Below are 23548 nucleotides of genomic sequence, written 5' to 3'. Positions count from 1 at the left end.
ACCAACCCATTATTGTACCATCACAGATGACCACGGAAACAGTTCATTCGGGTAGATATTACTATGGATCTTTATTTTCTTATTCTTTCGATGTTCTTCTTCATAGTAATAAAAAATTGTAGTGTCTCCTCATTATTTTTGCATCTCTCCTGTCTTTAAAACTTTCTCTTTCTGTTTTTTTTTTCTCCTACGGTGTGCCTTTTGTTCATAATTTGTTGTCATTCGTTGTAGTGTTTAGTGTCAAAATGGCAAGGGAAATCGCTCCGCTCCTGAAATTAACTTCAAATTTACTTATATTCATGAATTGATCCAATAAATTATTGAACTTATCGATCTATCTTTACTATGCAAAATAAACATAAAAAGGAACGAAGAATTGTCGAGTTATAGGACTGAACCTCACCATTAGAAAGTGGTTGACAGGTCCTGAAAATGTCCATGGAATTACATGAAACATTTTTTACAACCCGTATGGTAGTTGTCATAGTGACGGAATATTAACAATTTTCTGCATTTGTGGATTTTTATGGAATAAATAAATGAATGAGTGAAAAAACGAATGAGTGAGTGATTATTATGATGGTGAGGAACCTTAAGAGGAAACTTCTATCGTCGATCGACGATATCTATAGTTATATTCAAATATGTTCAACCGGATGACCGCAATGCGTCTTCGCCTTCACAGCAGGGGAAGAGGAAATAGGGGTGTCCATGTGTGCGAGTATGATCCTGAGAAATAGACTGGATTCCGACGGATGCGACGTGTTTAATTGCTCAAATACACCCCAAAGAACAGAATGTACTAATTTCGCTTCCAAACATGTTGGTGGCATAATTTCATGAAATCGAATGAATGCTCGTACCTATTCGTTTGAATAGATCACATTGTTGTAACATTTAAAAGCCATAAACTTACTTACCTTGGTCTATTTTTAGTAACTTTATCCGATAATTGATCGAAAATTACTCAGTTGACTCAGTTCACTCAGTTTCTATATAAAATTTGCATACAAATGAGTACATTTAGTAAGTATTCATGTTTTATTCGTGTTTTTCAGTGTATACATAGATAGGAGTACATATTTACAGCAAATGAATACAGTTCCTCAGTAATCAACGTAACTTTCAGGACAAGTACAAAGGTGCAAAACAACCTTTCATCCTGAAAAGACGGGTCGTTTTTGTGACAGCTTTCCCAGATTTAATTAAACTTTCGGAAATAATAAAATTAATCATACGAATCAATCGAATAAGAGTAAATTTGTCAATTTTCCATTGTTTTTTCTTAGCTTTTTCCTCATCATTTTAGTTAAGCTACTACGGATGAGTAATTTAATCTTTCTCTTCTATCTAAAATTAAAAAAAAAACAGCTCATAAATGTGTTGATGGGCATCTCAAAGCTCAATTATGTACCATTATTTTCTGGCTATAAATATTTCTTTATGCACATTTCAGTTGATTTGATGGATTAATTCCGAAAATGATATGATATTTACTATTCGCAAAATTGTTTCAAATATCAATTTTCTTATATTTAATTATAAAAGAAACGAAAGTATGAATTGCAATGCGGCACACAACGATGACCTCACGCAGCGAAGACTGAACCTCCACAAGACCAGCTATCGATTGACAGTTGTTATCGCTCATGCTACTTTCATTGCGTTTTTATTATTTCTCAATAATTCAGCAGATTTTCTGTTAACAAAGATGTAAATTCGTTCGTAAAAAGTTTTTTGTTTTATTCTTTGCTGAAATTTCTTCTTTTGATTATGTTTTTCCTTAAACGAATTTCACTAACTTCCTCCTTAATTTTGTTTAAAAAAAACTGTGAGCTATCAATTTTTCTGATGGAACAGGGCACAGGAATATTCTTGTCTCCATCGAAAATTGAAAGATTTCTTTATTTCTTCGTTGTTCACTTATTTACTTTAGAACGAAATATTTTGTTTTTTTTTTTCTGCATCTATTCTTGATTTATTGAATGAATGATAGTTATGTTTTATTCCTTTCGCTAATTTTCCTTGATCTCACTTCTTATTTGAAAGGCTGTAATTTTCTGGATAAAAACAACAAAAGGAGAACTTACGAGTGAGAAATGGAGGAATATGTTGCTTACCTTTCTTTCAAAAGGTCAATCTTTCATTAATAATATTTAAAGAAACGAAAACAGATCTTTACTAGTATTCTGTGATCTCCGTAAATTTTTGAGCAATAATGTATAGGTCTGGACCTGAAAGATTAATTTTAACTAATTCATATTTCCATGAAAATTGTGTTTTTCGTAGAAATGGATGTACTGAATGCTGATTTAGCTGATATAAATCGGTGAAGAGAACGATTTTGCTAATTTCTTATTAAGAAATGTTTTCAGTTGTCTCAGCAATAATTGGCAATTAAATTAGTATCGAAATTGTCCTGGAATCTATACGAATTACCCTCATACGCTGAGTCATGTCTTTTTTCGAAAGTCTGCATGTGTGTATGCAGCGTCAGCATAACGCTGCTCTCCGATTTCGTCATCGCTGCTTCCAGGATCATTCCCTTCTAAAATCCTAGCAACAAACGATCAACAATGTCTATTGTGTACTTAAATGAAGTGCTCAGAATTTTAGAGGGTTCAAAAGTAAGCTGATTTTTCTACTTTTTTCATGGAATATACATTTTATAAATAGCTTGTATTTCCGAAATAGTTCCGAAATTTTTTAAAGCCTCTTCAAAAAACAGCTGTTGGAGTTGCTAAGCAAACTGGATGTGCTGCAGCAGGTACGGCTGCTGGAGGACTTCTGATGGGTCCACTTGGAGCGTTGATCGGAGGCGTTGTTGGAGCTTTGTACGGATATCAGAACAGTACTGATTATGACGTAAATTTTATTTATTTTCTCTAGAAATAATTTTTGAATTTTCTCTTGTATTTTGCTTGTTCATAGAGTTAAAAAGTTGAGAAATAACTTGTTTTTTCTGTTTAGAATGTCATTACCTCAATTCGTTCAATGAACGACAGAGAGAAGAGACTTGTTAGTACACAGGTTAGTAATTATGATGTATTGATCGCAAAAAGGCATATGTTTTAAAGTAATTTTTCAATTTTTAAAAGAAAACATTATTTGTCACCTGTTATTTACAGTCGAATAGAAAAATATTAGTGGATATTGGTGGAACCATTTAATGAATAACGCGTGCGATGCAAACGTTTTCGATCGATATTTGGTCCAACCACTCACTTCAGTTGCTGGATTATGCAAAAATATCATACATTTGAAATTTCTGGCACGGTTATACACTCGCTTTGAAAAGTTTGCTCCAGTTGTGATGTTTCTTTACATGTTCAACTGCTTACGTGTTTTCTCATTTTATGGATTCATCCGAAAATACTGGTACATACAAAACGCTCATGTACTACAAGATTCTCTTGTTGAAACATATTTTTTTTAAATAAAAATGACGGTATGAGAAAAAATCATCTCTGATTTTTGCGAAGAAAAAGCAATAGACACGCCTAATTAGCCTGAATATCTAATGTTTTACAATTTCTGTTTGTTTTCTATACATTGTGCAATTCTTTTACATATGGAAACCTTTTACATTTGATTTTTTACGCATTTATTTCGGAAAAATCATCAGCTACTGTAATTTTTGATGTATAAAGAGACTTTTTATGCGTAAATTTTCGTAGTTTTCAGATCCAACGCCTCGTAGGATCTGCATCTATTGAGGAGTTTATGCGATACATAGCGACAGAAGCTCATCGGGAGCTTTTAATCGGTATACTATCAGATTTTATACGCGAAAAAATGCCATCATATTTGTAATTGATCTTCATTCCGTTTGTACTCTGTAATATTACGAACATAGCTGTATTTTTTTTTTCTTCTTGAACCGGTCCAAATTTCGTGCTGAAAGCTACGCGTTTATTATTTTTCTCATTTGTTTTCTCTTGTTGTATCATATTAGATTGAGTTCTATAGGTGTATTCATTCCAGAGTTCATTAACTTTGGCCATAATTTTTATCTCTTGATTGTTCAGAGTAAATCTCACAAGTTGTTTTCATAAGCAATTTTTTTGGAATTTATTTAATTCCGGTGTCACTACTTTTTTTTATTTTTATCACTTCATGAATAATGTAATGTAACAACGTGGATATTTTGCTGCAGTTTGTACAGAAAGATAGTTAGATACGTTGCAGTCCAATTATCAAGATAAATTTTTTCCAAAAGACAAATATATGCTTAAAATTGATATAAGATTAAGTTCATAATAGCGGACAATCTCTTAACTGTTGAGATTTTGGCATCTGGTAAGTATCTCGTCAATTATTCAATACATAATTACAATAGTGGAATGTTGAAAAAATCCAAAAACAGTACTTCCTTTGCTCTCTATCACTTCCTCAGGAACACTCACGCGATTACCTCATTTTTATGTTCGAGTTTTATTTTCTGCTTGATTTCTCATAGATATTATGTGGCGTGAAATCCACACTTTGCTATTTTAAAGTGTTTATCACAAGAAAAAATTAATTAGCAAGATTACCATCCAATTAAAAACATCGCTGATGGCTTTAGTTTCATAGAAGTGGGAATTTAATCCGATACAAAACTAGATACGCAGAATTTGAGGTTAATTTACCCAAGACCACACGAATCACCCTCGAATTTTTCCTTAGAGTTTGACAAATTAAAGAAGCGTTCGAACAGCGGACGGTTCTGGATTCGAGCTGTAATATCCGAGGTCGCTCTTGAACAGTGATGAGTTTCGTATCTTTTTGTGAATCGGGAAAGTAACGTGAATCACATTCAGAATTACATCACTTTGTTACTTTTGTGTCATTATGACGACTAGTATGCGGATTATGAAAAAATATGAACAAAAATACACTTTTCCTTTTAAATGCTTTTGTGAGCGTCAAACTTTTGATAGACTCGTCTCATTTACTCCTCATTTCACTTTTAGAAATAGATTTTTCTCGAATTTGTGGAGTGTTTATTTGCAAACAGCGTTGTTAACAAGAATATGAGATAACAAGATCTAAACTTAGAGAGATAAAACAAACCTGAAATCTGGAAGTGTTTGGATTATTTCAGAACAAGGTAGAGGTTATTTGCATAAAGCAAGAAATAGGAGAGAAATTTGATTCATCCTTCCAATTCATGTTTGTCTATTCATCATTTTCTCGAAACAGGTCTGTTTCGAGAAAATGATGAATAGTCCTCAATCAAAATGATTTTGTTTATGTTCTTTGGCTTTTTTACGTCTTTTCGTCTTTTGATTGAAGTAAGACACCGTATTCGTTCATCCTTTGATTTTCTCAACACTTAACAGAACCACTTTTCAATGAGGTTTTAATGCATATGGTGAAAAGTGTGCTGCAGTTTAAAGGCATCACCCCACGAACCTGAGGTGGTACGGATTTCAGGAGGAGTATTCCTACACGGGGTCGTAGATTATGGAGGGAGGGGTGATTCCGTCCATTTCTTCTTCATTGCCGTAAAAAAACGGCCCGGAAGATGCGGCGCGTGCAGAAGGCTCCTATCGAACTCGTTGTAGAAAATATAGCGTCGGAACGCTCGAAACCGTATCTTCTGGGCCGTGTTTACGGCAGTTAGGAAGAGATGGATGGAAGAGATCATCCCTCTCTCCATAACTTACGATCCCGTATACGAATACTCCACCTGAAATCCGTACCTCAGATTCGTGGGGTGATGCTTTTAAGCTTGTAGTAAACTACATCCCTTCTTCGCAATGAACTCATTTCGTTAGAGCACAATCTCACATTTTTTTTCTTACTGAGCAGTAATAAGCGGGATGATACGAGCTTTCACCCACAATTTGCAGTAAACCAAAATAAAGATCCTTTTTTTAAGATTACACAAACTGACTTCCGACTTCCGCTGTAATTCTACAGTTAAATTTTTTTTTTCTGATTTTCCATTGCTTAGGAATCTTGCACTTCGGCAGATAATGAGTGAAGAGCCTCGTCAGTGTCTTGGTGAGGACTGAGGGGTAAGTTCTTTAGATGTTCAGCTCCTGTCGGAACCGGGCGAAGTACGATTCTTCACCGAGATGGAGGATGTCGGACTTCGAAAGGGAGCACCTCCCAATGACCATGTACACCTTCCCTCAGATGATGAGGAGGCCAGTGGACATGGCTGTTGAAGAGATGGAAGTCATGAATGATCTCATCCGCCCTCCTTTTTTGATACTGTGACTGTTCCTTCCGAGTTCCAGAAGGCAGTCACTTTTGTTCCATGATTTCCTAAGTTCGGGCGGGCGTAGCGAACGCTCTTACATGCGTCTGCAGTTTAGGCCTACACTTTGCCCTTCTCTCTTTAAGGTCTTTTTTTACCGCTTCTCTGCAACGCGCCGCGGGCTCGCTCGGTCGTAAGTTCATGGTTGCTTACAGCTCGTGCAGCTCCACGCTGACGTGTTAGTTGAGAGTTTCCAGAGACAATTGTCTCTTGGTGATTTAGAAACTTCGCTTTCCTCGTACAGTCGTGAAGACGTTCTACAAGCCGATCATTTTTGTCGTCGATGTTGTCCATGACGGTATCTTCCCAGAAGCCAAAAAGCGAGGCGAAGAGGTCTCAGTTTGATGGTTCTGGGAGTTCAATTTGTGAACTTCGTGGCTTTCTCACCTCTCCGCTTCCATGCCAAGCTTTCTTTCAGAATCAGGACTCTTTCTTATTACTGTGTTTTGCATATAATTTTCAAACCCACGGTATGGTTGCAAACCTCTAGTTCCATGAGATTTGAGAGAACGTTTCGTCCTCCTGGAGTAGACACGGAGCTTATTAGTTGAAGGCGACCCAAACCGCCTGCTCTGCACTTCCCAGTCACTTGATTGCTCGCTTTTGGTCGGACGGATGAGCGGGATGTAATAGTATTATGAGCCGATCTTAGCACAACATCCCAATCCAATCAATCCACCAGCGTCTCAGGGCAGGCACAAGGTAGCTTTTGGTACGCCGTTAACCCCTATGCGGCACCTGGAGACACGCCACATAGCTTCGCGACTAATCGGCTAAGATCGCTCTAATGAGCGGTCCGAGAAGAAGACGTAAATATCTCACACAATTGAACGTGTATAGGTGATGATCACTGCCAAAAATTACCGTGTTTAATTTTGGGTCTAAATTTGACGAAGGATTATCAAATTCAAGAATTATACAAGGGAAAATATGCACACTACAAATGTCAGAAAGTACTTTCTTAGAAATTCCCAATAAGTTTGAAACCATTTTTAGACTGTAATGAGAACTCATAATTTGCTACACAACCGTTTATCATTGTAAGAAAAACTGCGTAGAACAATCTTTATCGGAAGCCAAACCTCATAATGAGTTGCTATATTATTCTATAATGAGCGAGGGAATGCAAGAACAAAATGATCATTTATCAAGGATTAGTGTGGTGTTTTTTCGCATCAATTTTTGGGTACACGGGAATTTTAAAAATGTTGGGAGGAAGAACATCATCGAATCGGTATGGAGCTGCTGTGACAAGTGGTTCGTTTATGCTTTCTTTCACTGGAAGGTGATGGTTATGCCGAGGAACCACGTGAGATGGAGATGGTTGCAAAGGGCGCCGTCCATATTGCCAGATGTTTCCGTTCTAAAGTAGATATTTATGACCCGTATTCCACATTTGTCGACTGAGACTTGTATCACTTACTATTCTACTAATTTGTAGGCTGGACCGTTCTCATATTCTAGGCAAATCGAGATAGGTAGCGTAACACGAAATTAAGGATGCTGGACCTCCCAACAAATAGATAGGAACAAGGATGTAGTTCAGAAGTATAGGGGTCACGCTTAATTCTCCTGAGAAAAAATCCAGAAGCAGAGATTTAAAACAGCCTTTTGTGATCCTGCATCTCAACGATGCCAGTTATTATGCCAAGGAACGCGGCCGACTTCGTCGTTGTTCGAAGTCCGCAATCCAGGAAATATAAAATAGAATATTTTATAGAAATAGAATAGAATCTGCCACAACCACATTCAAATAGCAGAATGACCTTGTTCTAATATACGTAATATTTAGCATCGTAGGTGAGAAGGGATTATACAAGACTATTTCATGGGCACTTTTCTGGATTATTAGGAGAAATCACGGTGGTCACGTTTATACTCGTGAACAACTCCCCTACCATTATCTATTCGTGAACAGATCCCAACATCGTTAATTCCGCGATACGCTCCCTCTAACTAGCCTCAATCAGTGATGGATGGGTGCATAAGTGATCCATACTTTCTTTTACAGAATAGATGTGAACTAGTTTGTGAAGGATAACTAACAACATTAATCCAGATCTATTAGAGCTCCGTTTTGGATGTAATAGGTTTTAGGATGTGTTAGCGAACATGCAACATGTACAAATTCTGGCTTTTTCATCACCTCTTGAGGTCTTGGAATGCTTCCGTGATAGTCACCAAAGGAAGTGTCCATGGCTCCCAGTTGATGTCCAGGACTACCAAAGAATTCATCTTTTATGTAGACGCTGAAACGTAGTTAGTCTTGTACCAGTTGCTAGTTTTTTTTCTTCGCATGGGATTTTGAGGAAAAGAAATTGGATATTACCGGATAGTTAACACAGTTTTTTTTTTAAAATAAACCTAATTCTTAAACACAGTTTCTTGATTGAAGAAAAATTTGTCTAATTTTAATTATTTTCGCAAAAATTTATGGCATGAAATAAGAGTAAAAAAAGTGTGCTTGAGTGGTAGCAAACAATGCTGAGGAGGCTTCTTAACTCCTCTCGCTGGCTTACTGAGTTTTTTCGGACGCAGAGAATTTGTGCACCGTATTGATAATGACTTTATAATGCGATCAAGACTTACTATGTTGTGATCGAGCTGGAATTAAAAATTTCTAGAGTGGAGGAAGCTGTAAATCACTTTTACGAGTGTTACTCATATTGAAAATTATGTGGCTGCAATCAGAGTATTCTGGACATACTTTCTACCTTCAAGTGAGGAAGGGGGTGTTGATTCTACATCAATCCTTATGGGGATGCGCCCACGCGTTCGACTTCAAATTAGGATTCGTTCGAGATCCATGAACGAATGAACGGCGAGTCGAGCCATCTGTCAGGTCAGTGTTTTTATCCTCCCAGAGAAGTCTGGTTCCAATTTATCGATCGAGGAATGAAGGGCTTGGTTGGCACTAGGGCTGATTCGAACCTTCGATCAATCGTGCAACTGCAGCCAAAACTCTTACCGACTGCGCTACACCCGCCCGGATCAGTAGAAATTTCCAAAAAAAAAATCTGAATTTATCGTAGGATTCACCTTTTGTGGTGAAGAGACCCTGATACTCGTACAGTTCGTTATCAAACCGATTTTTGTTCTACCAGCACATAAAAAAATCGTTTAAAAATGTGATAAGCCTTTCAAAATCAAATGTCATGCAGCGAAGTCGTAACTTTGCTGAACTATGTCTTATCCTCATGAGTACTTAATACTAACCTATCAATTACGGTTAGTGAGCAACAGGATGCTGCTTTGTATGACGCCATCGCTCGAGAATGCTGTTTTGTACGAGGCCATCTATTACAACGCTCCACCCCTTGCGCCGCCTCCGCCCTGCAATTCGTCGAAAATCAATTCGGACTGTCCCGATAGGCAGTAAGAGACGCTACGAGTGCAAGGATGGCGCGCTGCAATGGAAGGCATCGTATAAAACAGCATTCAGGGGTCGGCGATTCAGGGAAAGATGAGCGGAACCACCCCGGTCTCCATAATCTACGACCCCGTATACGGATACTCCACCTGAAATCCGTGCCATCCCAGATTCGTGGTATGCTGCCTTTAACGGACAATTAAGGGAAATTATTTGACAAAACAGATCGAATCCAGAAGATCCTAGAAGAGAAATAACATGGATAGACTAGAACAGTAAAACTGTTGACTCACTAATGAGGCAACGGTTGTTGGTGATGTTGTTCGCGACGAACGTGCTGAGCTGTGCAACCAGCAACAAGGAGAATCAGCAGCACAAGAATCATCTGCAAAAAAAGGGGAAAAATAATATTTATAAAAGAAAAACTGAGACTATAATAAGAAGAGATTTATAGGATGATCACGCCAACACAAGGTCCATAAACCCTACTTTCTTTTATAGAAATCGTTTCCTCTGTTTTGTCTCGTATGATTCTCTATTTATATGATTCAAAATGCTACATGTATTACGACTCCTTCGTATGTTTTGAGACAACGCTACCATTGATTCAACACAACATTGTCATTGTCATTTCGATTGTCATGTCCATTGTCATCGAAATTAAAGGATTTCAGGATTATCGGCAGCTGTCTTGATTTATTTTGGCAGTTTTTTCGTTGTTTCTAATCGGAGCCCTTAAAAAAGAGACGCAATTGGTTAGTACCGTCATAATAGTTTCCTGGAAAAGTCAATATCCCCCGGAAAAAAACTAACCAAATCAAGTGCTTCATTGGCAACTTTATAAGGTGAAGGATCAACGCATGTTATGAAATTTAGTTGCTAATTTATAATTACTTAATATTTTATATTTCTCTCTTAAATACGCTAAAAAGGACTTCGTTAAAGAGTTATTTCGAGGTTCGGAGGTGTTTCAGTCCCTTATTCATAACCCAAGCGAGAATAATACAAACAATGAATTCCATACAGTAGTTTACTTAGTTACTGCCAATGCCAATGTCACTCACAGGCTATGCGGCAAGTATTTACATGCCAGTTTGTAAATGAGTTGAAATGGAAAAATAAATCAATTTGGGAACCATATACGAATTTGTTCTTCAGAAACGTTTAGGAAGTTGCTGAATAGCCAGAAAAACCATTCCGCTGATGCGAACCTTTGTGTTGACCCAAGCAACCGCCACATGCGGCGCGACGCGGAGAAGTCCTAGGTCTCATGGATTTTTCCCGGGCGAAAGAGAGAAACAGGACGCCGCATCCTTAAAGCCCACATACCGGGAAATTGACGTTGTTGGGATTCCCCTCCGAATAGATAGGGCTAGAGATCTTGATCACGAGCGTATTTACGCTTAATTCCCCGTTATTGCTTTGAGAAACAGTGTGGGAAATAGCCTTGGTGACCGAATTTTCCCACGAGGCATCTAACAACGTGTCACACATGCGAGGGAGCGCGCAAACGTGTGTTGCTAATGGCTTCTATCCCATTCCCAAACAAACGCACCGCGTCTGCCCACGCTCGCGCACGTGGTTGACGTAGTCAGGTGCCTCGTACAGTGCCATTCACAAAGGGCTTTTCTCACACCTTTTTCCTGCTACTCATACCCACAATTTACAGTACTTTCATTATCTTTTAGTCGAGGGACCATAAGATCGTCAATTTCGCAGTGTGGTGCCTTTACTTGAGTATCAGACAAGTGAAAGCCCAAATGCTTTGTTAAAGAAGTGCGTACCTGAAGTTCCTATTTGACTAAGATTCTCTTAGAGCTGGTCTCCATACCACCAGCGGTAGCAAAGCGCATTTGCGGCTTGATCGGATGGAATCCACGAAGAGCGCGCAACTGAAGAGTAGCAACAATCAGCTGATCTCACTTGAGAAAATCATACATTAAAAAACACTTTAAAATTATATGATAAGTATAAACAAAGTTTCACTCATAGAGATGTTGGTGATTGCAGTGAAAAACTATTAACACTATAAAGTGTTTTTTTTTTTGGAATATTAATGCTTCAAACGTTACATTCAAAGGTTTGGGAGTGTGAGCTTAAAGGCATCACCCCACAAATCTGAGGTGGTATGGATTTCAAGTGGAGTATTCGTGTAAGGGATCGTAGATTAAGGAGAGAGGGGTGATTCCGTTCATTTCTTCCTAATTTCCGTAAAAAACGGCATGGAAGATACGGTTTCGAACGTTCCGGCGCGCTATTTTCTACAACGAGTTCGATTGGAGCGTGCCAGCCATGTGGACACGGCGCATCTTCCGGGCCGTTTTTTACGTTAATTAGCAAGAAATGGACAGAATCACCCACCTCTCCATAATGTACGATCCTGTACACGAATACTCCACCTGAAATTCGTACCACCTCAGATTTGTGGGGTGATGCCTTTAATTAAACAGTTAGTCAATAGATAGTCATTGGGATGAGGATTGCTTTATATCCAAGAATTTACCATTTTGGACTTTTTTGTGCTATAAAAGACAAAGTGGACCTTGTTGATTGATCCTTTTGGATTTCGCCAACGTGTTGGCGACCTCAATTCAGAATCGTTTGAGGTTCATGAATGTGTGTATATGTCTGGCTTATACAATGACTTGCGGGGGCTACGGGGCCGATGTATCAAGTCTATTTTTTAATCCATCCAGACTTTTCTGGTACCAATTTATCGTCGTTGGAGCGATGAAAGGCTTCGTTGGCTCCTGAGCGGATTTGAACCATCCACCGTCTAACCGCATCCAAATCTCTTACTGTTTACGCTGCACCCTTTTATGGTTTGAAAAACGATAAGGCAAAGCTCTAATTCATGCTTTGCTCAATATTAGTCGCCGTAATTAATGCAAGTTCAGGATTGTAGAACAGTAATCGACTCAAGATCGGATACAGTAGTTTTTGATTCGGGCAAAGACCATAGATTAACGTGGTGACGGCACTGATATCTCAATGTCTTTTTTTTCGTTGGAACAAATAAGTAGATTTTTTAAATCACAAATACCTAATCTAAAGATCTCGAGCATCCACAAACAAAATCGCTTTACACCAAAGTCCCCCTCGGCCGATACATATGTCTCATGAAAATGCGTGCTATTTCGTGCACATAGCCAACTGGCGTTTGCGGAGTCATGCATGTGTTCTCCTCACCGCCTCGGAATATGGCCAACTCAAGCTCAATCACACCGCATCTTCTCATCCATCCGACATTTTCTTATGGATTCCTTTTTTTTTCTTTCGCTGAAAAACAAAAAACAATTTTTGCATAATTTGATTTGCCGACGATACGTGTCATAAGTCGAGTTTTAAGATGTGTTAGTGCAAGTAGTCGTCCAGGAAATAGTACAAGTTCCGCGTTCCATCATAGTTTTCAGTGCAAACGTAACATGATTGCGAACGAACGGATACCGATAGTGTGAGAAAATGCACTTTGAATAGTTTTTCTGTTCTCTACAACTCGTTCGGAAAATCACTACAAACTTTATCCCTTCACTTTAAAATCCTCATCATGAATTTAATGTGGACACGTGAATTTGGCTTAGTTGTAAAGTTCAGAGGAAAAAAAAGGACTTTGTTCTTATTTTTACTGAGTTCCGGTGCGGTTTTCTTCCGTTACTGCGGTTCTGCTTTAAGACATGCATGGATTTCGTAGTCGTAGGGCTTCTGATTTTCACATCAAAAGGAAAACTCTTTCGAAAATAGGGAAAAAATCCTCCACATTCAGAGTTTTTTTTCCAAAAAAAAATTATGCAGCAAGTAAAAGTTGACTTTCCTTTTTTTAGTTGTTAACTAATTAGTTATCACTTTTATTTTTCTAGATTATCGCCCATAGGAGCGAACGACAGTAGCGTTAGGGTGGCCGCACGAGACCAGCAACATGTCCATTGCGCTGTCAGCTGACATTGATGTAAGTATACGGTAACATGATGACGAATAGCATCGTTATGTTGTATATGACGAAGTTCTGAACATTCTAGAATAAGGTAGCTGTGAATGGCTGCGACCTTTTAAATCGTCATGAATTATCGTCGACACAAGATCGAGAACTTCAACGTTATATCGACAATAACGCACATATACTGTATTTTAAGGATCGAGAAATTTACTGTAAATATTTGCAAATATTTCCATGATTTCGTCTATAGAATTTTTTATAACTTTATTTTGTTTTTCTACAGCACCACCAAAACAAAAACATCGATCCAACTATGCTCCACTAAGTAGAAGTCTAAGTCATGGTGAAAATCCACTAATCGGATACAATCGAAGCGATGCCAATCATCATTCACCAGTATTTTTATAATTACTGATTATACAGTGTTTTTCCCTATGACTGGGGTTGAATTTTCTTCAGAGAAACGGTTCGACCTACGACCAATATACATCATCCAGAACGACTCCAACAATAAGTGATCCATTTGTAACACCAACTGGGCAGCGTAAGTGTAAATTCTCTTAGTCATAGATTCATATCGTTTACAGTTTAAATGTAAACATAAAATCTCTATCATAAGACTCATACAATCTCCGAGGAATTCTATGTTTACAACACGAACGGTTTTATGTAACAGAGAAGATTCCAGCATCAGAACAGAAAAAGAACTGATATAACCTTTCAGGAGTGAATTTCACATCGGATTTTCCGGAACTTGGAGACGGTAGCTATTTGGATGATGGTTTTTCGGTACCGTATAAACCTACATCACCATCCTCACCATATGGAAGAATGACTCCAAATGGTGGCTATTTAACACCGGGAAGAGGTGGAATTTCAAAACATTCCAGACCACAAAGTCCATATGGAAGCTTGAAAAGGTAGTAGCTATCATTCTTGACTGAATAATTATATTTGATACGAGCATCCAGGTGATTTTTTTCGATTTTTAAGCAGAAAAGGTGTTAGCTGGTTAGATCAAGAAAGAGCACGTTCTTTATCGCCATCGAATAACAAGGTTCAGGTGAGCAAATTCTAACGTTAGCAAGAATTTTTCGATTTTCTCAGTCCTTAGTGATTCCCATATATCACGATATTTCATCCATTTTCAAGGAGTTTTTTTTTTCAAATCTTTTAAGCCACACACCTCGTCGAATATAATGGTAGCGGAGCCCTACCGGGTAAGTAACGGATTTACTAAAGAGTTCAAGTAACAAAACCAATCACCCTTTCCTTTAATATTCGGTTGAACCGGATGATTTGAGTTTGTTCACAACTCAGAATGAATAGATTTGAAGCTCTAACACTTTCCCTCAAAGCTAGCAGCTAAACGCTTTTACCTGCTAAACTACCAGTAGTAAAGATTTCTTAAAGTTTTTTCTCATCCGATATTGATTTGGGAATTCCCGTCTCTCGACAGCTATTGATCTTCTTTTTCCCACTAAGCGTATGATTCTCGATTTTCAATCAATAGAGAGAACGAGTAGTAAGATATTGGAGGTAAAAACTCACCCATCGGTTACGTATTTCGTTTTTCCAATCCTAAAGAGTTTATCAGTTTTCTGGATTTGATTTCATTCAAGAACCGTCGCTTTGCCATTTTTTTTTTAAATTAAGCATCCGTCAATACCAAACGTTCACTAACGCTTAGCAAAATTTTAAAGTGCTTTGAAATCTTCCCATTCTCACTCTCATATTATATAATATTGGATGTAAGTGTCCACATCACATGGATATTTGTCCCAGAAGATTTCTTCTCGTATTCCTTTCTTTTTTGAATTGTATTATATTAATACGATGAAGAGTTATGTCCTAAAAGCTCAAAAATCCATTAGAATTGATTGTGAAAATAGAAATTTTCTACTGCCTGAAGCCGAATCTGATAAATATTCCGGAATTTTCTTTGTATCGTTTGGTGGTATGGAAGTAAATTGAATTTTACAAATTCATTAAATAAACAAATCGAGGGAAAATAAATCGGCTAGATCATGAGTCCTTCCTAGAATGAGCACCTCCTTTTTGGATAATGTGGTTAAACTCCGCAGCGATAATATTTCTAAAATCTGTAAAGTCAGTGGATCGAGTATTTCGAGGTATTTTTCCGGTTAAAGGAACGCAAGTACCAGTGGTGGTTGACACATATCTTTAGGATTGACATCCATGTTGTTGCGTATATATATCCATCACGCACACTTTTTACCTGATATTACTGCATATCATGGAATAGATCTGAAATTAATTTAAAATCATGATATTGTAAATTAATACGTGGCCCACATGTTGGATGACACGTAATGAGGTTTGTCCAGAAACATATGTGATGTGGCCTCAGAGCGATATTACACTGTTCCACCCCATCCACCCCTTCACTTAGTCGATCACCGCCTGTCTTCCCTTCTAAACGGGCTTCTATCTATAGATTTTTGTTCAACTAACTGATCAATACCTTTTTAGATCATTGAATTATTCAAGCATATTTTGTGGATATCCGCTCCCTATTCCTTCGTACTCTTAAGGATCCCTCCTTTATAATCATTAATTAATTGAAATTAACAATTTTTTGCTCTGCTCGTTGTTACAGCATGAATTCTTTAAATCCTCATTAACATTCACTGTTATGTGGGAGAACAGTCATCTCCCTTCTTCACAGATCTGATTACACCTTTACACTTCTCGGATGGCTCCAGACCCGTTTTATTCTACGCCTGCTCCGCTCGTTATTCAAATTCACACCTGATTGAGGTCTTGGTCGTCTAATTTTGTCTATAATTTATTATTGTAATCTAATTACTCTTCTTTAATTATTCCATCATTTCAGTTGGTTTGCGTCCAGTTTGGTGTGCCTTCTCTTTAGAAGTTCCCGGAATGCTTATTTACCCTTTTATAAATTTTATTTCTGCTTGTATTTTATCCATGCACATTACATATAAACTCTTTTGGCTTTCGCTTACTTTGCTTCCTTCCAAAAAAGAATTTTTTTGCCACAATTTAGCTTAATTATGTGATTTTCAGCAAAATCTCACTGGAATGTCTCAATATGGGAGCGCTGGAAATCTAAGCAGCTACCGGGATCGAACAGTTAGCCCGGCATATACTTCACTAGGAAAACATAAGGTTGGTTGTGAGAAAAGAAATATGTCAGAAACAACTGTTACTGATAACGTCTCCAACTCCTGCATTTTTTTTCCCCTCAATGAGGCTCAGATGCCATCATGTTTCCTGTCACATGGAACTCTGACTCTTGTTGATTTCTCATCTGTACTTGATTAATTGGGTGAATTTATGCGTTTTTTTCTTCTTCCTGAAAATTTATGACAACAACAGTTGGGAGTCATACATTCACTGTTCTGTTTTATCCTGAACTGTGATCCATACTGAGTATTCCTTAATCAAAACTGTTAGTTCATGTTCGACGCTGAAGGATATAAAAGCGCATATCAAATTTTTTGGCATTATCAAAAATTTCATTTCGAGCATTTCTGATCACATTTCTTTTCACCACGTGCCTTTACGTAGTCTTTTTCCATTCAGCTCTCAATAACATCCTTCCAATTCGATTTTTTCGGTTTCTTCTGAAATCGAACGGTTTTGGTTATTAATTATGTACAGATATGCTTGCTGTTTTATTCCATGGAAATGAGATACTGTAGGCCGGTTTACTGTAATGCACAACACGATTCTGCTATTTATTCAATGATGTTCTTCTCTTTTTCGTAGATCAGCTCATCATCCTCTTAGTTAGTTTCATTAGTTCTTCTCCGTGTATTAATATTCGCGAATTTTTCCTGGACAAAACTCTCTTAATTCCTCGTGTTAGCAAAGATTCACTCGTCTCGTACAAGTAATTAATCTATTCACAGGTAAATAAATTCACATTTGTCCAACCTTTGTTGTTTTGGTGAAATCCGCTCTCACATTGAGCGTAGGCGGCACAGAGAAGCTGCTGTTGTAATACTCAGTGATTCCGGCAGAAAACATCCACGCTCACACCTGCTATTTCTAATCTCATTCTTTTCGATGATGGTGAGTGCAGGATATTAGCTGAATATTATGGCTAGATAAAGAATAGTAATAGTGCATAGACATATTGATTTTTATCATTTATATTAACCCTTTACTATTTTCACTGTTTTTGCATAATACAAGTGAAACTCCTCAAACGAGAGTAGAATATCCGAGAATTTTTTGTTTTCCTTCTCAATATACCTTTTTCTTTAGCAGATACAAAAGAAATTGTATGAATTATATGATAGAATGAAAACAAATTTGTCTTATCATTTCTTTTCCACGGTAATCGATCACCTCGAATTTAATACATCATTTGTTTTAACAAATTGCATTGTTTTTAGTGTTTCACAGTTGTAGAAAAATAAGTTCGGAATAATCATGGACCCTCGCCATTTTTCAAATGAAAAACAACTCTGAGGTTTCTCAGATACGGGCCCATAATCCCATGTACGAGGCCGCAATATCTGCAATTTCTCAGAAGTTTACACAAATTTCTTTAAAAAGAATAAAGGAATAGAAGAAATTACCCGATTTGTAACTTTTTTGATTTGTTTCTAGCGTTACCACCAAAAATACTGTATACATTGTTATTTTGAAAGAGAAGTCAAAACTAGTTTTCCATTCTGTCAATGATAGTTTTTTTTTTGAATTTTTCGTCAAAGCAGATTATCATGGATTTGAACGAAATGTGTGTTATGGGAACAAACAAACATTTCCTACATTTATGAGGTAACAGAGCCTAAATTCAGGATTAACCACCGTCGAAGGAAAAACCTAGGTTAACTTCAAAGGGCTATAAATGCTGTTCTGTGCAATTAAACATGTAGTTGAACTAGAAACGCCTGTTCTTTCCAAGTGTAATGTACTTAAACACGTTTGATGGCGACCTAAAATTTCATGAAAATGAAATTGAATAAATGAGAATAAATGAATTTCAGGGATTTCCAGGAGTTTACGTGTGCACAAAAACCACAGAGGTTTTTTTTTGGATATTTTTATCCCGTTTTAAAAGTGATTTTACAGGATGACTATAATCGTTTCGAAACGGCACGACACAAGGAAGCGATGCGAAATGAACGTCAAAAATCGGAAGAAAGCCGTTTCCAAGCATTCGGTGATCGACCAGGAAGTGGTGTTGAACTGACAACTCATCATTGGCAAGGAGGCGAGGTGTGTCCCTTGTTTTCCGGACACACATATGTGTAGAGTTGATCGCGATATGTTGTATCGCATTATGTTGCCTGAGAATCAGGGACGAAAATATGGGGACAAAGGATCATTTTCTAGGAGTTTACTGTATTGTTGACCTCTTTTTTTATGATCTCTGTTTCGATAAGGCAGGCTAAATAAGTTTATATAAGTTTCGATTAACCGACTTTTCATTGATTTCCATGTAAAGCTCTGGACTTTTAGAGTCTTTTTGGAAAAAAAAGTCGAATTTTTTCTTAAGGGACCTTAAAGGCATCACCCCACGAATCTGAGGTGGTACGGATTTCAGGTGGAATATTCGTATACGGGATGGTAGATTATGGAGAAAAAGGTGATCCCGTCCATTTCTTCCTAATTGCCGTAAAAAAACGGCTTGGATGATGCGGCGCGTGCACAAGGCTGGCGCGCTCCAATCGAACTCCTTGTAGAGAATAGTGCGCCGGAACGCCCGAAGCCGTATCTTCCGAGCCGTTTTTTACGGCGATTCGGAAAAAATGGATGAGATCACCCTTCTCTCTATAATCTACGATCCCGTATACGAATACTCCACCTGAAATCCGTACCACCTCAGATTCGTGGGGTGATCCCTTCAATTGTTATGGAGTTGAAATATATTCGGACGTGTGTTTCGAGGAAAAAAAAACCCGGAAATTGGCGAAAATGTATTCTCTTTAACATTTATTAGCGAAAACGCTTAATGATCTTAAAAATAATTGCAAAAATAATTCCACACATTTTCACTCAAAGAGGCTGCAGAACGAGAAAACTTCATGGATTTTGCTTCTTTATAAAGTGTTTTTTTTTTTTCTTGCTTTCCTTGCTCGATTATAATTTCTGTTAGTAATGCTAACTTTTCAAATTGCAAATAAGACACACAATGGTTAACCGCTTATTTTTAAATAATTATAGATTTTTCATATTTCTCTTTTGATTTTAAAGATTATTTGATTAGTGCTATTAATGTCCATGAAAGAAAAATGTTCGATTTAATATAGATCATCACCGATCCTAGTCAACTTCCTAAATCTCTGAAACCACGACGATTGTACTATTCACCGATAGGAGATGGAACTGTTGCTGCTGACGGTATAGAGCTGAAAAGGTCCGCATTTACGACCATTTCCTCGCATATGTGAAAATTTAAGTGTCAATATACCATGAGATCTTTTTTCAGGCGACCTGTAGACTTATCACCACGTGTAACAATTACACAAATGCAACATGTTGACCGTGGTCATAGAGGTCACGATGGGCTGAATGTCTTCGAGAAAAGTTGGACAAATCCTATGGGATGTGAGTTAAAATCCAAACATTGTTGAAGAATCCAAACAACATATGTTGGTGTTGAAATCTTGAAATCCCGTCTCAGCTCATCCGGGTAGCGAAGCCGGATATGGTAGCGATTTTGGCGGTGGACCAGGAAGTGGACGAAATTCTAGAGCGGATGCATTGAGTCCATCGGGAGATCCTTACGGGAAAGGATCGCATGGAGGTACACAATACAATCCAAGACATTAGCATTTACAAAACAATCAAAATTAAAAGACATAAGCAAAATACATGCACAAAAGTGTTAGTTTACCTTCTTAGGATCACAATCTTGAATCCAGAGACTCGAGTTAACTCGTCACTCTGTTCAAACTACAAATTCCTAACCCAAAATTGTTCGAAGTCGCAGAAACCATCAAATTCTTCGAGTATATACCAAGCCACTTTCAAAACATTGTACTTTTTCCTAAGTGGTAGTTATTGTAAAGTTACTTGTAGAGGTTTTAGGTCCTCATGGAGCTAATCTTGGCGGCCCTGGAGGATACGGTCCCGGTGGTGGTCCTGGAGGATATGGCCCAGGAGGTGGTCCTGGAACAGGAGGCGGATACGGAAGCGGACGTGGAACACCAAGTGGACCTGGAGCAGGAGGTCAGAAAAACATTTTATCGGTATTAAATATACAATATAGTATAAATCTAGACTATTTAGGCTTTTAAATCCGAATTAAGTATCTTCTCAACTATAAATTTAATCCATGAATATATCAGAAACTTCTTCATTATTTCTATTTATTGTTTGAGCTCTTACATTAGTTATCCTGAAAAGTTCATTCAAATGTTCATTAGAAAGAAAGAGAAAAAAATCAGCAAATTTTTGGAATTTTCTGTGCTGATTCTTTCTGGCATTTTTCATTCTTCTCTCTCATCTATTCTGGTTCTAGACGGTTATGGAGGCGGCCCAGGCGGTGGTGGTTATGGTGGTGGTCCGGGAAGTGGAGGATACGGAGGCGGTCCGGGAAGCGGTCGACCAGGAAGTGGTCTTGGAGGCCGTGGTGATCCGTACAGTACTTTGGACTCTCGTTCTGGTCATCCGTATGGCTCAAATGGAAACCTAGGTCCAGGAAATGACGGAAGAATGAGTGGTATGTGTTCGGTTGCGGCAGAGAGATCGTTTTCAATCATAGAATCTCATTGTTCCAGTCGCTTCATCGGTGTTCTCGGATCCATCCTATCGTTTCGACACCAAAACAGGCTATCTTATCACAAATCCACGCGAACTAATCCATCAATATGCCACAACAACGCCTGTGGCGGTGATGGATCCAACTGACAACACACCTTCAACAACCACAATCACAAAACAAAGCTTATACAGAAAATCTGAGGAAACTACTGAGTGAGTATTGGAGATCTGTTTGTTAGGGAATTATTTATGACGACAGATACGTAATTTATTTCAGGGAACGATTTTCACCGTATGCGCCCTATAAGAGCGCAGCAAATGTGCCATCACCAAACAAATTCGTTCGACAGCTAAGAGATGAGAGTTAGTTTTTGTGGATGTGCTAGTTTTTTTTTTTTGAAAATGTCACGATAAATACAATTTTTATTTTTAGCTTTGACACATAGCCAGCGTGAAGCGAACGCTCACATCGATCCATTAAACCAACGCGATGCCCACGCGGAGCAAAGGATCAGCGAGATTCGTTCGAAGACACACACAAGCAGGTCAGGATCTGGTGATGAGCGAGAAAACGCTGTGAACTTAATTTTTGGACATTTATTCCGTGGCTAAATATTGAACACAACTTTTGTTTGAAACATATTTCTGTTCCGAAGCCTAGCTAATCTCATAGGACTGTCATCTTGGAGGAAAACACTATATCCTTTTAACTTTATGCATTTTGAACAATTTTATTAATTCTAACCTTTTTTGGTATTAGAGGTTGATTGCAGGTAATCTAAATTTTTAGACGAGTAAAAAAGAACCAAAAATATTTTTTTGAGCCTTCTAATTTTTATTGGTGGCACAGTCGGCGTACATATGCAGTTCGGTGAGGGAAGTGGGGGAATAAGGCGAGAAACATTGACTAACTGTACCTCATTCTACCTCATTCAGTAGAGTAATAAGACAGACAACTGTGCTAAAATGAAATTTAATCGGCCGTATTTTTTCTTTTTAAGCGCTCATTGAAGCGAGAACTCTGATAGTTTTACTTTAGTACATATGAATATTCCTCTGCTAGGAATTAAATACACCTTAAAGTCTCCAGAGAGAAAAGAAAGATACGCGAATATGCACCACTTCCTGGGATTTTACTGACTATCGACTAATCGTAATGGATATCCCAACTAACTAGGGATTTTTTGACTGCTATATGCAATTTACACTTTTTCAAAAATTAACAATATTGAACACTCGTTTAAATATACCATTACAGTAAGCCATCATTGTTACGGATCGTATGAGAAAGAAATTTTGACTAGTTTTTAAGAGTAAAGATTAGAATTTGTGGATTTCAGAGGTGGAAACGATGACATCGATAGTCTGACACAACAACTCGTCCACGGTCTGCAATCATCGGCACGATACTAGCAGCCGAATTACCGCTACAACAATATCATCGCTTCATTATCCACGAAACATCGTTGCGACAAAAAATTTTCTTCTTCAGTCATTTCAGACAATATTCCAAAAGATATAATCGAGTTGTTTTGGCACCGCTTTTTTTTCCCTGAAAAAATGAAATCGTCAACAATAACTCACAATTTTTCTACCATTCAAATTTGATTTGTGGCGAATAATTACTTATTTGGGTTAAGCTTTTTCTAAACACTCTATCTTCATGTATTGTTAGCTTTCCCACATCGCATTTTTCTATTTTCGCAAAATTTTGAGCGAATTACTCCTTCTTTTCTCAAAAAAATTCTATTTGATTTGTGCCGGATAGTGGTGTTATTTCCGCATTTAAGGGAATGATTTATAGAGGAATTGGCGTTTGAAGAAAGGCATAATTTTTATAAGCGGAAATTTTTGAAATAAACCCGAGTGTATTTTTTGAAATGTTTGTGATCAACAAAACAATTATCGGCGAACCTCTTCTATTTGTTCTCTCATTCTGTATTTCAAATGTTCACATCATTTTTGTGTGTGAACATTTTCTGCATTGTGAATAGCTATTTTTGCGAGCTGAGCTGCAAATAAAATTTGGATTGGTGTGTTTTTGGTTCTTCTTTTTTTTATAAATGTTATATCCACTATACAAGGGACGTTATGTTAGCATCACTTGCTCCTGCTTCTGCAAATAATTTCCATTGTTGGATTCATTTTAAAATTAAACACAAAGATAGAGTGCACGGCGTTGATTAATCCCTTGGGATGCTTCTACGCTTTTGTCCTCATTTCAGGATCGTTTGAGGTTTATGAATGTGTGCCTGACCTATGAAATGCGTGCGTGGTTAGCCGTTGT

The 23548-nt window shown here is 37.7% G+C and overlaps 3 protein-coding genes across 4 annotated transcripts; 2 read left to right on the top strand and 1 right to left on the bottom strand.

Annotated features, from left to right (window-relative positions):
• Positions 1-2576: 2576 nt before the first annotated feature.
• RB195_021668 (uncharacterized protein) lies at positions 2577-6158 on the top strand (the record flags this gene model as incomplete). Of its 2 annotated transcripts, XM_064208527.1 has the most annotated exons (5): positions 2577-2627; positions 2713-2865; positions 2971-3030; positions 3685-3766; positions 6019-6158. In XM_064208527.1, 5 exons carry the CDS (start codon positions 2577-2579, stop codon positions 6156-6158), a joined length of 486 nt encoding a protein of 161 aa, XP_064064408.1. The 2 variants fall into 2 exon arrangements, with proteins under 2 accessions (XP_064064408.1, XP_013292409.1); XM_013436955.1 differs by lacking the exon at positions 6019-6158 and having other exon boundaries at positions 3685-3813.
• Positions 6159-7397: 1239 nt separating this feature from the next.
• On the bottom strand, positions 7398-10005 carry RB195_021667 (uncharacterized protein; the record flags this gene model as incomplete). The annotated part of the gene is made up of 3 exons (XM_064208526.1): positions 7398-7613; positions 8397-8499; positions 9914-10005. The coding sequence occupies 3 exons, from the start codon at positions 10003-10005 to the stop codon at positions 7398-7400; spliced, it is 411 nt and encodes a 136-aa protein (XP_064064407.1).
• Positions 10006-13536: 3531 nt separating this feature from the next.
• On the top strand, positions 13537-22674 carry RB195_021666 (uncharacterized protein; the record flags this gene model as incomplete). Its single annotated transcript, XM_064208525.1, has 18 exons — positions 13537-13566; positions 13637-13766; positions 13838-13950; positions 14014-14098; positions 14279-14474; positions 14548-14617; positions 14733-14774; positions 16606-16707; positions 18625-18771; positions 19806-19912; positions 19985-20103; positions 20180-20302; positions 20587-20727; positions 21020-21220; positions 21279-21474; positions 21539-21624; positions 21695-21806; positions 22602-22674. The coding sequence occupies 18 exons, from the start codon at positions 13537-13539 to the stop codon at positions 22672-22674; spliced, it is 2073 nt and encodes a 690-aa protein (XP_064064406.1).
• Positions 22675-23548: the final 874 nt, after the last annotated feature.

This window comes from Necator americanus, chromosome X (genome assembly GCF_031761385.1).
Source record: "Necator americanus strain Aroian chromosome X, whole genome shotgun sequence".
NCBI lineage: Eukaryota > Metazoa > Nematoda > Chromadorea > Rhabditida > Ancylostomatidae > Necator > Necator americanus.
The sequence above is the reverse complement of the archived record's forward strand: the minus strand, read 5'-3'. Positions and strand labels throughout refer to the sequence as shown.